The 15,016-nt window shown below is 38.3% G+C and overlaps 1 protein-coding gene across 1 annotated transcript in view; it reads left to right on the top strand.

Moving 5' to 3' along the window:
* MGAT4A (alpha-1,3-mannosyl-glycoprotein 4-beta-N-acetylglucosaminyltransferase A) overlaps positions 1-15,016 on the top strand; it is a 77,967-nt gene that overhangs the window by 41,633 nt on the left and 21,318 nt on the right. The window contains exons 6-9 of the mRNA XM_031605236.2: positions 4,320-4,366; positions 4,908-5,021; positions 5,623-5,698; positions 7,103-7,217. Coding sequence (XP_031461096.2) covers positions 4,320-4,366; positions 4,908-5,021; positions 5,623-5,698; positions 7,103-7,217 — 352 coding nt within the window. The remainder of the gene's footprint in view (positions 1-4,319; positions 4,367-4,907; positions 5,022-5,622; positions 5,699-7,102; positions 7,218-15,016) is intronic.

The raw sequence follows: 15,016 nt of genomic DNA, 5'->3' as shown, positions 1-15,016 counted from the left end.
GCTGAGCAAATTCACGGAGAGCAGATCCAGAAGGAGCTATTGAGTCTAATGCTGAGTACTTAAAACTGGGAGGTAGAAAAGTTTGTTCTGTACTTACTTCTTGAACTACTTATTTTTTCTAAATAGCTGCTGCTGGTTAAGGTAGCACATGAGGTTTTGATCCAGATGGACCTTTGTTCTAAATTGCCATGGTTTTCCTAACATTTTAAGAAGCAGTTCACCTTCTATATTCTTGAAGGTATGAGGTAGGTAGGATTTAAGAAGTAGCACTTTCATGCTGTTAAAACTAAAAATCTCTCTGACAAGTTGGCTAGCTGTTAGTCAGTTGGATGGAGTCCTGGGCAACCTGATCTGGTGGATGCTAACCCTGCCTTCAGTGGGGGGTTGGAACTGGATGATCTTAAAGGTACCTTTCCAACCTAAGCCATCTGATGATAAACAGGCATTCTAACCTCTTGTTTTGTCTGCTAGGTAATATATTCTACTAATTTGCTACGTGCATGCACACTCGTCAAATCAATTAAAGAGATTGGACTTTTGTTCATTGCTGTTCACTGTGTTTTTGTGTCTGTCATCAAAATAGTTGATGTATGGACTGAACCTTAGATGCTGCCATGTTCAGACACTGATGAAATGCCATAGATTTCATAAGCAAAGTCTTCCTGCTGAAATTTTAGGTTCAAGGAGATACTGGTGTGGTAGATGGAAAAAGGAGTTTACTGAGAAGTACACACACACACACACACACACACACACACACACACACACGCTCACATCTATCTCAGGAAGTAACTTGAATTGAAAGCAGATAGTGTGGCTGGTCACTGGAAGGGGGAGTACTGTGTTTTCTTGTCCTGTTTGTACTCTTTTCTATGTATTTATTCATGGCTGTTGCTGCTGGAAGCAAGATACTGACCTGAATGAATTTTTGGTGTTCATCTAGTACAAATGAAAAAAGGAGAGTGTCTCACTCCATCTATTCCTGCTTCCACTGGGATCAATAATTTCATGTGACTAGAAAGAAGGGACAGGAAAGATTTCAATTGCTTATACTGAAACAACAGATCCTGTTTATGCCTTTCATTAGTCCCTAGAAATCTACCTAACAAGACAAATTTGTTTTTGAGGCTTCATGATTCACTGGCAGTATTAACTCTTAGGCTATGGCCTTTTGCTGTTTGACATTTAATTTTTAAGAAGAACAGTTCTTTAAATGTTAATTTCTACTTCCTTTTCTGAAGTTCCAAACTGCTAAGAATTATTTAATTTTCAACTTGAACAGTTATACTAATGAATGGTAATGCCTTCTGATTTAGTAGGCATAAGCATTCATTGCTGTCATCTTACAGATTGTGCAGCTGTGATTGGGATCACCAGTGGCATTTCCCTTCAGTAGATGAAAATGGCACTGATATCGTGAGCCAGAATTTACGTTCTTCATAGCTCTTCCAAAGGCAAGCTGATATTTATCAGATGATCTTTGGGAACCTGAAGAACAGTTACACTTTCTTTCATGGATGATTTCCTTTTGGTTAATCTGGATTTATCTTGTCCTCATTAAGGTACTCTGAGAAAACAAGGATATTGTTCCTTATATAATACATAGTTCATACTTATTTGCAGCGTTCTCGTGTCCTGCAGGTTGACAAAGAGGACTTCAGGTCTTATTCTAACGAGACAGTAAAAACCTTCTTTCTCAAAAATAGGGAACAGAACTTGGTCAATAATAGGTTTATACGTCACTCTTGATTTACTGGCCAAATTTATTGGTAAAGTCGAAATACCCTTAGGTTCAAGCAATTATCTGACTATTTCTGATTTCTTTCCATTACTGCACTGCAGAGTCTTCTGCATAGCTAACTCTTCCTGTGACAGCTTGGTCAAATTCATTGCATGTTCTCGTATTTATTGATGAGATTGTGTGAAATAACTTACAAGTGCCACCTTCCTGGGACATGACTTCAGCTGAAGGACGTTGGCAAAGATCCCACTGAGTGTTGGGCTTGGTAATGAGAGGAGCTAATTGCCTCTGGAAGTTCATATGTGAAAAGATGGTGTGCAGCTTTCTTATTCTGAGAGGAAGGCTTTGGTGTTGAAGTTGTGGTTCTTAGTCTCAAGTGATGCTGGTAAAATGCAATTACTTGTATTGAAATAATCACAGGATATAGCATATTTTTAATGCATTTCATGGAATCCTAGAATGGCTTGTGTTGGAAAGGACCTCAAGGATCATGAAGCTCCAACTCCCCTGCCACATGCAAGACTGCCAACCTCCATATCTAATACTAGACCAGGCTGCCCAGGGCCCCATCCAACCTGGCCTTGAACACCTCCAGGGATGGGGCATCCACAGCCTCTCTGGGCAGCCTGTGCCAGTGCCTCAGCATGTAATGCTTTGCTTGTGAAAAATGTTATCAACTCTTTCCATCTCAATCTTTTTTCATTCTAAAAGTGGTATTTCCTTTTGCACTATTCTGATGTGTCAGTGAAGTGTTGATTCAGAAGGTGAGTTACCTACTGAAAGAGCAGTAGTGTTTGCCTTATCTTATGTTCAATGTAGCTAGACCAGCCCATTTTGACTTTGTTTGAAAGTAGCACAGATTACAGTACGTGCTTGGAAGTCTACAGGCTACTTCTCTTAAATGTGAAGCTATTTTGATTGCTGTTATGACTGGGAATTACCAACCTTGTGCGTGAGGGAAACACAGAAAAATAGGTGGAAGTAAGGGAAAAACTCTTATTCCTTATTTACTTTCTTTGCTGGCTGTGGTCCATCCTGTATTAGGACAAAACAGGACAAAAACTATTTGTTTTGAGAAGAGTTATACTGATGTGCAGGCTTTTGGCTAAGCATCTGCTTCCAGTTAAGATGTAACTTGGCATTTATTTTAATATCTGGAATACTGTATAGAAATGAACTGTGGTTTTGATGCTCATTTTAAAAAAAAAAAAAAAAAAAAAGCTTTTCCTGTGCAGTTACATTATGGACTGTTTAACAAATATTTGACTTGTTAATATAAGACTAAATAATCAGAGTTTGAAATCCAAATTGTATCTCTTTCCTCTGTTGAATAAACAAATACTTCAATATTTTTAATATTTAAAAGGAAAGAAAAACACATGAAGTGTTTCAATAAAATATAATGATTATTGAAGTATCTCTGTGTAAGGATTTGCAGCTATTAAAAAACACAGTAAAAAAAAAAGATATCTTAGACTACGTTCCTGTGATAAACAATGCACACACGATCCATGTGTTCTTGTTAAGTTCTTAACAATATATAAAGCTCCATCCAGCCCTCAGTCTGCTTGAGTGGAACTTGTTGCAAGATGAGTTTTAGTTTGCAGAAATCTTGGCTGCTTGTTAGAACTTCTGTCCTGTAAAAGACTAGGAATAGTGCTTACAAAGGAAGTATTTATGAAGGAAAGTATGACAAATGGTTTCAACTCTTTTATGTAGTACTTGCAACTGGCTTTTGGGGAAAAAAAGAAAAAGAAAAAAAAAAAGAAACAACATTGTTGTCCTTTTTCCAAAACTATGCATCACTGGCAGGCAGTATGTTGGATTTAAAAAAGAAAAAAAAAACAACAAAAAACAAAACACAAATGAAATAACAACTGGAAAATCACCTTCTAATTTTGGAAGATCAGAGCGTAGGAATCTTTATCAAACAAGTTTAGTGGTTCTATAGAAATACTTGGGAGGGATTTATTCTTTCTGTGTATAATCCTTTAATGATAATCTGCATTACAAACTGATCAGAAAGTATGAAGTATTCCTTTGTTTCCAGCATTTGAAAGGCAGCTGTTCAGCAGAATCCTCATAAGCTACCAGAATCTTTGTTGATTTATAGATTGCAAATTTTCTTCTTAAAATTGGTAAAAGTTTAGGAGATGTATTTATGAAATAGATGTGTGTTTAATCCCCTGTTCCCCAGAAGGCTTCCCTTGGGTAATGTTTTGTATGGTTTATTATTGTGTAACAGTACCACAGAATTCTTCCCGTGCAAACACTCGTGTGATCATTTTGTCATTAAGAGCATGAACTGAAAAAAACCCAAGTGTTCTGTTAGAACTATCTGTTAAAAGCAGAGATAAGGCACGGCATTCCATCTTATGTACTTAAAAAGAAAAAAATCTTCTCCTGTTAGATGTAGGACATAGGAACACATCACTCATGGAATTGTAATACTCAAATGTCTTGCACACTGAAATTTATTGTCAAGTACAGCTACCTCAAATGGTTGTGTTAATAAAGTGTAGCAGCAAAGCTGTTAAGTGTTTTATTTATTGTTCTTTCTTTTTTTTTTTTTTCCCAGACCGATCTTGATTATGTTAACAATGTTGTTGCAAGCCTGGAAAAAGAGTAAGTTGCAGTTTTAATGAGAAACTTATTTGCTTATTGGTGACTTTGCTTGTTGTTTTTCCTAAGTAACGTTGTGATAAATACTAAGAAGTGTTATGGTAATATGAGATCGTACATTTTTGGTTAGGGAGGGGATTTCTACGTTTGAATAAAAAGAAGTATTGAACGATAAATTAAGGGGTGATTATTCAGTCAGTTAAATCTGAAACAAATGGAATTTAAATTGATTTTGTGGACTATAAGTGACTTTAATTGGCTTAACATTAATGGGAATGTCTTACTTCTGTGTTATTGCCTTGTATTCCATATGTTCAAAGAGAGCTGTAGAAGAAAATCACTAGGTTCTAGTGAGGGAATAAAAAATCAAGTGTTTAGAAGCTAATTAGTATTCTGATTATTAATCAAGTGGCTACACTATTCTAAGGAAAGTGTTAGGCAAAACAGTATACACTGTCTTACTTTACATCCCTTGTTTGAATGAGTGTTGTTACAACCAGAGCTCAAAACAGCTTGTATGAGTCTGTGATGTTTTTCCTGACAGATTTTCTACAGAGATCAATTCTGGGTTGGTGGAAGTAATAGCCCCTCCTGCAACTTACTATCCTGATTTGACAAACTTGAAAGAAACGTTTGGAGACTCAAAAGAGAGAGTGAGGTGAGTTTATTCCTTCAGATCTTTTTTCTTCTCCTCCCACATCCACACTTTCCTTGTTTATAAATCATCAAGTGGGAAGTAGATTCTTTAAATGTTTTCTTACTGTAATTCTCAAAAGTGTGGGGATGCTAAAAGAGCACTGAGTCCTTCTCGGTGCCCTTGTATCTGCATGCTGTTCTGTGCGTGATCTGAGTTTAATGCTAAGCTTCAGTGAACTCTTTCAGTGTTAAATTCTGGGAGGAAAATGGAGATGCTATTTTTGCTCTTGTTGCTTACTGTTTTTCTTCCTGAAATATGTTGTAAAACCCGGCAGTTGCTACTGAATTATTATTTAAAATGGACATGTGTTTTAGTGAAATGTAAGATAGCATTCACAGAACCAGAGGCAACATAAAACAGTTTTTGTCTGTATTAAAGCATAACAAGAAGGCTTTATTGCTTTTTTTTTCCCAGACAGATTTCCTGAGGGAACGATGCCAAAAGCAGTTTTCCTAATATTTCACCAGTGTGTGTCATTCTTCATAGTGAGATCTACTTTGCATTGCCAATGTGTACTGAAATAACTTTTTCCATAATACTTAAGTTTGTAATTGATTTTCAGATGGAGAACAAAACAAAACTTGGATTACTGTTTTCTTATGATGTACGCCCAGAAAAAGGGAGTTTATTACATCCAGGTAAGTTTCTGTTCTTTGTTTTAAATGGATCTCCAAAAATCATGCCAGTGCTCACAGCAGAAGGACCTACACAGAGCAGAGTTAACGTGATTCCATTGTTAGGGGCCAATAAGCATGTGGGTTATTGTATCTGAGGAAGTATTTTGTGGATGACACTCTTTGAAGTAGAAAGCAACTTACTGCATATGATTGATTTTTATCTTAAGATGCTTAGCATAAAAAGAGAGAGAATGCAGGCAGCTTAACTGCTGTTTTTTCTTTTTTCCCCCAAATGACTTGCAGTTGAGGCAAAAGACACCAACATAGTCTCGAGTAGAAGTTAAACTAAAATCTATTTTTCTTCCTCTTGAAAGCATGTGCGGTGTCACTTTGATCTCCAGAGTCTGTTGTATATAGCTGCAGTTTTCTTCAGAGGTTTTCAGAAACACAGATAATGAATTAATCTTAAGTTTAATTTAGCTCAAAATTGTTCCTCTTTGTCTCCCTGCTTCAAAGTAGGTAGAAGTCTTGCCTACGAGTGTTGCAGATCTAGTGACTAGCTGTGCTTAGGATTTTCATTTAGATTTTGGGACTGTATCCTTTGGGTATAACACTCCACTCATGCAGTTTTTCCAAAGTGAGCTGTGCTGATTGCTCTTTAAGAGCTGTTGGAGACTCAGTACTCCTGGAAGCTGTGCAGGCACTGATGTATTGGCAGCCTGCTTGAAGCTAGGCAAGTCACACAAATGTTAGTGCCAGCACAAGGAGGTGAGAGTGAATGCTCTAGGAGTTAGAACAGGAGCAGCAGTATCCTTTATGCAGCAGCCTGCACTTAATGTGAAATAAAGGGATTGCAGCACAGCATCTTGGAAGTTGTGCTGTGTGGGCGAGGCTGGACATGCACCTGTTCTTCTGTTTGACAGCTGAAGTGAGGAAATGGGAAAGCAAATCCTGCCTCTGTAGATAGCATCTCTTAGCTTCTTGTGAAGGACTTTCAGTGCTAGCGAGGGAGTGAGTAAATAATCACACCATCATAGAAATAAGACAGAAATTCTATTTGTTCTCCATATAATGTCCTTATGATGTCACTTGATCTAAAATTATTTTGCGAATGGTTCTTTTCTGAAGATAGAGGCTAGAAAAGTGGTATGAACTTATTACTACCTACTTAACATCTGCATTATGTTGAAATGTACTCATGGCATTTTATTACAGAAGGAATCTGGATTAGTTCTCCACCATTCCACTATGAACCCTAAAATATTTATTCTTGTCTGTAGAGCTGAGGCTTTATAGCAATCCTTGCATTAAAAATATATGGGTATGTGTTAGCAATGTATTACAAATCACTGTTTCCTAGCAGTATTTTCTTCTATGGCTTTTCTGTTTTTTATGAATGTTGATATCATTGCTCCCTTTTTCTAGCTTGAAGATGACATTGTTGTCAAGCAGAATTACTTCAGCACAATAAAGAACTTTGCGCTTCAGCTCGCTTCTGAAGATTGGATGATTCTGGAATTTTCTCAGCTGGGTTTCATTGGTAAGAAAATGTTCATTTTAGTAGTTTGAAAGAACACATTCATCCTTAGATGGTGTGATGAATAGTGATCTGACTTCAAAGTTATCTTTGTACTGGAAATAGACCAAGAATTAGAAATTCTTTGGCTTCTTAAAGAATTCTGTGGTTTAACTCGTGTTTGCGTTTGTTAGTTTATCTACTTTTCCAGTCAAATTCAAATGGTTGGAAGTAAGAGCATTTTTATAACCAGAAATTATTTTATTTATAAGAACACTTGAACTGCAAGGAATTACTTATTTTGATTTTAACTGCAGTTAAAATACAAATATAATTAGACTGTGAAGTTCAAGGGGAAAAAGCCCAAGAATGAACACTGCCTGAAACAGGCGAAATGGTGTTTATGGAAAAATTTCCAAGAATCATCAGACATCATTTTGTCTTGATTGCAAAGCTTGTTCTATCTTTGCCTTTCTAATCCATCCAGGAGAAGTTATGACAATGTGCTCCTTCATAGGATTATTTAGAAGCTGTCTCTCAATGACAGTAAACGAAAGTGAGGGAAGTTAATGCAGCATCTTGGATTCCTGGCGGAGGCTGCTGAAATCATTGTATAGTTAGATATTTTTTCTGTCTTACGCTAATATGTTCTTATTGAGAAATACTGGACTTACCAGGAAAAAAAAAACACCAAGGAAAGAGAAGTTTTAAAGGAATTTTGCACACAGAAAGGGTATTTCCTTATTGCAGTGATGTATCATGATGAAATTACAAGCACAAAGCTGGAGATATGCAAGGAAAAATTAAAAATTAAGTCAGGCTGTGAAGTTTCCTGTACTATGCTGTTTACAGCTCAGCATCAGGAATGTTGCTGAGGCAATAGTTTCCTGATTTTCAGGGATTCAGAGACTGACAGAGTTGAATGGAAACTAGCAGTCATTTCCTAAGATACTGTTAGGGTACAAAATTGCTTTGTGCATTTGCTTGCTGGTCTAACCTGCAGCAGAGGGCTGGAAAGAAAATGGACAGAGGGAAGTCTTCTCATCTAAGTCCTCTCATCTCCTGTCTGCTACCCACATAACCAGTCTGCTTGATTGCCTTGGGCAAACCAAAGAGGGAAAAACAGGAGATGGAGCTGCTTGTTGTGGAGAAATAAGCATTCAAATAACTTACTGGAGGTTTTGCCAGAAGTAAGCTTGCTCTTTTGTTGGGAGAAGGAGCAACTTGCAACTGTCAGCTCTGTGGTTCTGTGGCTGGAGAGTTTGCGTGGATAATAGCTTCTGATTAAACTTTGTTTCTACTTTTAAGCAGCTAAACTCTAATTATGGCTTTAGATGGGGTTTGAGTTTTAGATCCAGGTCTAACTGCACTTTGAATGTAAAGTCTGTGTGAAGTTCATAGGCTATATAGGTTTACCTTGCTCTTCCAAGGTACAGTGTGGATGGAATAGTAGAGAGCAACACTGAGACAATTTACCTTGCTTTCCAGTGCAGTGTGGATGGAATAGTAGAGAGCAAAGTTGCATTTTTGTAATACTGTGATGTCAAAATGCATATAAGCCCGACAGTTTAGGGTATGTGCTGCCAGTCCCATGAAAATATATTTCAGAACACTTACGTATTCTCATTCCTTCCTCATCCCTATATTCTTAGTGTTTGCTATAGAGGAACTGGTAAATACTACTTAATACAGAAATATGGATAAGTCACGTGCAAAGTTGTATAATAATTAAAAAAAAAAAAGATGTGTTATTTTTCTTTTTCCTGTGTCTGTATACCGTCTATTTGCTGTGTGGGCTCTGAAAATAGCTAAAATTAGTTGTTTCTGCTGCTGGGTATCCCTGTTCTGGTTCTTCTACCATGTTTGTCTTCATCCTGTTGATTAAATGATTAAAATTTTGAATGCATTTAGCTATGACTACATATCTTAGTGTTGTTTTTTTTTGTTTTTTTTAAACCAACAAAATAACATTCTTTCCTCCCAGTTTTGCTACTTATCCCACTTCTAAGTTTTGAGAAAAAAGTTGGTGTTCATGAAGGTGACTAATACTTCTGGCTTTAAAACCCCTTGGATCCACAATAGCCATATACTGCATACGAATATGCAAACAATGTAGATTTTCCTTGTCTGTGCTACCTCCTTATGAATCTTGATAATTTGGTAAAGCAGACAGCTAAAGAGAAGGACAAAAGTAGTTGGTTGTAATTTGGGATGATTTTTGTTTTAGACACCTAAAAATAGAGTACAGAACTGCTAGTGATTTCACAATTAGTGATTTAGTGTAGCTGATTCATTGCAGTCTACTAGAAGCCTTGATCAGCTTACAAGTTCTTCTAGAAAAAAATGTTTCTGTTATAGTGTTTCTGAACTGAAAATCTAATTTACGCAAGTAGTACATGAAGAAGTGGGAAATGCAGCTGTTTAGGCTGACAGCAGGATTATAAAATTCTGTCACCTCCACCATTGAGGAGAAGTTGCTTTCTTTGATTTATTTTTATTTTTTTGATACTGAAAGCATAGCCCTAAGTGCTGTCAAGTATCTAATAAATAATGGGTGAGATGTATGCTCTTTCCCTAGAAGCTCTATGGAAGGAGGTGCCTCTTCTGCTCTTTCAAATTCAGCTCTGCACTGCAGTCCTTAGCATAACATGGTAAAGTCCTGCCAGATTTTTATGAGAAATATCAATTTGTTTTCCAACTACTTGTAAGCTGAAGTGTTTTCCAGAGGATTTACAATACCTTGACCTGTAGCTATAGTGTCAGCTGTCACTAACTCTAATGGAGCAGTCTGAAATCAGGCTCTAGGTTGTCTTCTGCAGTTCTAATTCTTCCAATTTTTGGTTAGATCTCCAGCTTGATGATTTCTGGCTGCGTACTGGGGACAGCAAATGGGCAATCTGCAGGCTAGATTTGGATGCCACCTGAATGGCTTCATGGCTCATCATCTGTAGTTGTGCGGGCTTGAGCAAATGTTTCTGTTTGTTCTTGGGTTTTTGTGTGTGTCCTGGAGAATCCAGGCTGGTGCTGTCGCCCTCACAAAAGAAAAGCTAGGCAAGGGCTTGGCTCATTTGGATTTAGAGGGGCTGAAATGTTGGATGTGTGAAGCAGGGATTGTCTTGGACTGCTTACCATGCCAAAGAGAAGCTATGTACAGTTGGAGTTCTGGAGCTTTCAAGACCTCTGCAGGGAAAGCCTGTGGTAAAGCAAGTCTGGTTTTGCGCTGGTGTAGGAAGGGTGTTCTGAGGCCAGAAGTGCTTTGCAGGTGACAGAAATGGCAGATAGAGAAGGTGTTGTGTTGTACTGAAAGGCAGAGAGCTGGGGGAGAGCTGTGCCGTGGTGACAGCACTTCAGAAAGCAGTATGTGTGTACCTGCCCTTAGTGAGAGGCAGTATTACTCCAGGTAGGTGTCTCAGGCTTGAGGAGCCGGATTCTGCTTGTTAGTTTTGGCTCCAGTGCTCATTGTGAACTCGGGGAGAAGGCTTTTCCTGTGCTGTTGAACTCTTCCACAGTGCTCAGGAGTATAATAGTGAGTGGCCAGTGGGGTTTGAAGACACTTGTACCTGGATTCTTCACTGAGTCAGGGGTCAGGAATGCATAGTTGAACAATAGCATGCAAATGCAGGCCTAGAAGAAGGCATCTTTGGGCACAGATTTGCCACGTGGAAGTAAATAATCTGCTTGTTCATATCCTGGTTCTATTCTAGATGAAATTAGGATAACTTAGATTAAAAGAGTATATGCCTACTCTTCAGTCTTTTTTTTCTGGTTATTTAATTGTTGGGGTTTCAAGTGGCACAGTCTGTGAGTGTCTTTTCACCACGGATGACAACTGAAGACTACAATCATTGTCTTCTTTAGAAGATGAGCTGATCAAAGTGATATATGTGCAGTGCAGTTCTATTGCTTTGTCCTTGAGTAGAAGAAGAAAAAGATTCCAGGGCAAATTGAGTACATATACTATAACCCTGGAAGAGGATAAACTGTCTCTTCAGTCAGCCCCCACAGCACTAGGAACAATAATGTGGGGGTGTTTTCTAGGTTGCATGTGTATATTTACAGTACACATTGTGGAAAGGCCATCTTTCTCTGGAAGCAGGCGTGACTGACAGACTGTTTCAACCAGCATCATCCAGAAATGATGTTTTCAGTCCCGTAAATGCTTCATGAGCCCTTACATTTTTAAGCTGATCTTTGATTAAGGTTTCTTGTATTTTTCTCTTTTCCTGCACTATTATCAAAAGCAGTAGGCAGAGATGAATCACCAGGAAAATTAGGAGCCTATTTAGTTGGAAGTGTGACAAGCTGAAAGTGCTGTTATTCCACATGAACATTTTATACAATATTGTACAAATAATTTGATTGTTTCCTATCTGTTTTTAAATGCTTCTATAAATAATGTTAAACAATATGACAACAATGTAAGTATGTAAATAGCAACAATATACTAATAAAGACTAAAGACGTTAAAAAAAAAAAAAACAAAAAAAAAAACAAACAAGAAAGTTCTAATTTAGAATCATGGAATCACAAGGTTGGAAACGACCTGTAAGATCATCTAGTCCAATTGTCTTCTCATTACCATTGCTACCACAAACTAAACCATATCTCATAGCTCCTCATCCAGGCATCTCTTGAACGCTGCCAGGGATGGTGACTCCACCACCTCCCTGGGCAGCCATTCCAGTGCCTGAGCACTCTCTGAGAGAAAAAGTTCTTCCTCACATCTAACCTAAACTTCCTCTGGTACAACAAGTAATTTACGAAAATAAAAATTCAAAGTTTGTGCATGGGACAGCTTTCTGATTTGGCTGTGTTGGGTCTGTTACTATGGCTTAGCATGCTTAATTCTCCACCCAGCTCTGTGAATTGTCTCCTTTATGACCATAACGTCATTTCAACAGATGAAACAACTGGGACTTCTTATGTCAGATACCACTTCCATATTGTACTACATCATGATGTAATCACATTCAGACTCCTCCAAACTGATTTCAAATTCCAAGAGAAGTGTTATGTCATTGGCTGTTCTCTTTGCCAGTTTCACACAAGTCATGCAGGAATGGAATGAGAGTTCCTATGCATTTGACATGTTTTCTGGAAATGATGGAGCTCTTTAGGTGACTTCCTGTGTGTCTAATCCCTGTTAGAGAGAATGAAGAATTTTGCAGGTCAGGATCTAAATGTTGTTAGAGCAACTCTCCAGATGTATGAGTACGATAATTGACAGCGCTGGAGCACACATTAAAAATGCCACAATTTAGATGTTCTCACTTAAAACATATCCTGGTTACTTAATATGTAGGGTAGTAACTTGGAATTCTGTATCTGTACCCAGATAGTGTAAAACATGCCAAGCTCAGTCCCATTTCAGCAGAGAAATTCTCCATCCCTATTAAAAAGATTTGAACTCCCAGCTCCTTGTTTTTATGTATTGGTTGATTTGTTGTACCACCTTGTGATAATCCTCCATGAATTACAGACCTAGGTGAGCCTCAAAGAAAAAGTAACTGAATCTGAGTGATGGTCCGTATACATATTCACAGTGGAAATATCATCACTTAAGGCAAAAATTTATCTAGTCTTAAGTATAGCATTGGCTCAGGGTGATACTTCAGCCATATCCTGTCTTCTGTTTATGTAAAAGTGAACATCCACCTTAAGGAACAGAGTAATGCAGACTGCTTGCGGTTCTTCATTTCCATTCAGCCACATGGTCAAGTGGAGCACTCCACTGCTGATAGTTTAAGTTGCATACAAAGGGTTGTTCCTCATTTGTTTGTCTTCAAGAATAGCCTATGCAGCTCCTTAATGGCCTTTCTGGAGAGTTTTTTGTTCTTGTAGGAGAGAACCAAATTCCCTTTTCTAATGTGTAGAGAGTGGGTTTGCTACCTCAGAGGTACCTGTTCTTAGTATTTACTTCAGCTGTTCCTTTGAAATGCAGAAGGAAAAAATACTGGGACCCCTAGTACTTGTGGACTTGATTGAAAAAACTTATGAAGGCCTTGTGTATTACAAATGAAGAGAAAATTTCACATGCTTGTGTGTTATTGTGCTTCCAAGTATGGGCACACTAACAACTTGCATTGGAGAAGACCCTCTATTGCACTTTAATCTATTAATGCCCCAAGAGCCCATGCATATGTCAGCACTTCCCCATCTAAGCACCATCTACAGAACTGAAGCACATCTGCCAGCATTCCCCAATGTGGTTCATCATTGTGTAACGTCATCTTTTCTTGTGTCTTCCATACTTCATCTTCAAACCTGATTATGCTTTCTGAATGTGTCCTCACTTCTAGATCTGGCTTTGGAAGCTTGAAGTTGTCACTCAGTCCCTGGTAGTAGAATTGCTTGTTGTTGGAGTCTTTCTTCATGTTTGGGCTGTCCAGTAACTTATTGTGCCTAGTAGCAGTATCTTCATAGGAGATGCCTTACTTAGGTGCTGCATTCAGTGCAACGACAAAGTCAAATGTTTTGGCCACTTTTCTCTTCAGACCCCTTCCACTGCCACGCAGAAAGTTGCTGATATAATACACTCTACAAAAACACAGTTTCTCTTTTTTTTCTAGGCCTTATTTTAGAACTCATATTTTGCAGAATACAAGGATTCTGTAGTAACCATGCCACCAAGAAGTCTATCTGTGCTTTACCAAGGAGCATGCTATCTTGAAAGCCCCAAGGTCACATCAGTATGTAGCAAAATTCTGCAGTTCTTTGTCACGTGAGGGATTTCGGCTTTCTACTACTTTCTACATACTGACTGCTTTAATTATGTCTAGTTGGAATTGCACTTGGTATGAGTTTGCCAGTGGCTTGTACATTCTGGAAAAACTCTGGTTGCTGTTATGTGACAGCATAGGGAATAGTAAGCACATACCCATAATTTTTCTTCCTCTGTTTTTGCAGATTGAAATTGTCTGTTCTTAAGGAAATTTTTGTAGCACACGTGGAATGTTTTAATGGTATTCAGTTATATTACAAGTTCTTGTTTGATTAGTTTTTCTGTTTTATTTAGTTTTGCATAGCTGAAAGCAAGGGCATGCCACCTCGGAGGAATGCAGAGAAATTGTTCAAGCAGCCAGAGATCAGGTTAGGGAAGTTAAAGCTCTGATAAAATTATATCTGGCCAGGGATGTCAAGGGCAACACGGAAGACTTTTTATAGATATGTCAGTTATGAAAGGAAGACAGGGAAAAAGAAACATGCCCTCCCTGGAAGGATATGGGAAACCTGTTTACATGGGATATGGGGAACTTTTTGCATCAGTTTTCACTGACAAGTGCTCTAGCCACACAGCCTATGTCACATAGGCAAAGGCAGGGACTGGGAGAATGAAGAACCTCCCACTTCAGGAGAAGATCGGGTTCGAGACCTCTGAGCAACCTGAATGTTCACAAGTTCATGGGATCTGATGAGATGCATCCAGTAGTCCTGAGGGAGCTGACAGATGGAGTTTTGAAGCTGCTACCCATCATATTTGAGAAGTCATAACAGTCTTATGAAGATCCCAGTGAGTGGAAAAAGGAAACACAACCTCCTCAGTTTTAAAAAGCAAAAAAAGGAAGATCTAAGGTACTACAGGCCAGTTATTTCATCTCTGTGTCCAGCAAGACTGTGGAGCAGATCATCCTGGAAACTATGCCAAAAGACATAGAAAACAAAACGTTTGGTGACAACCAACATGGGTTCAGTAAGTTCAAGTTGTGCCTGCCAAATTTGGTGTCCTTCTGCAACATTATTACAGCATTGGTAGGTCAGGGAAGAGCAACTGACATCATCTACCCAGATAAAGCAAAGCTCTGTCCCATGCAACATCCTTGTCT

Source organism: Phasianus colchicus, chromosome 1, assembly GCF_987193195.1.
Source record: "Phasianus colchicus chromosome 1, bPhaCol1.hap1.1, whole genome shotgun sequence".
Lineage (NCBI taxonomy): Eukaryota > Metazoa > Chordata > Aves > Galliformes > Phasianidae > Phasianus > Phasianus colchicus.
The sequence above is the reverse complement of the archived record's forward strand: the minus strand, read 5'-3'. Positions and strand labels throughout refer to the sequence as shown.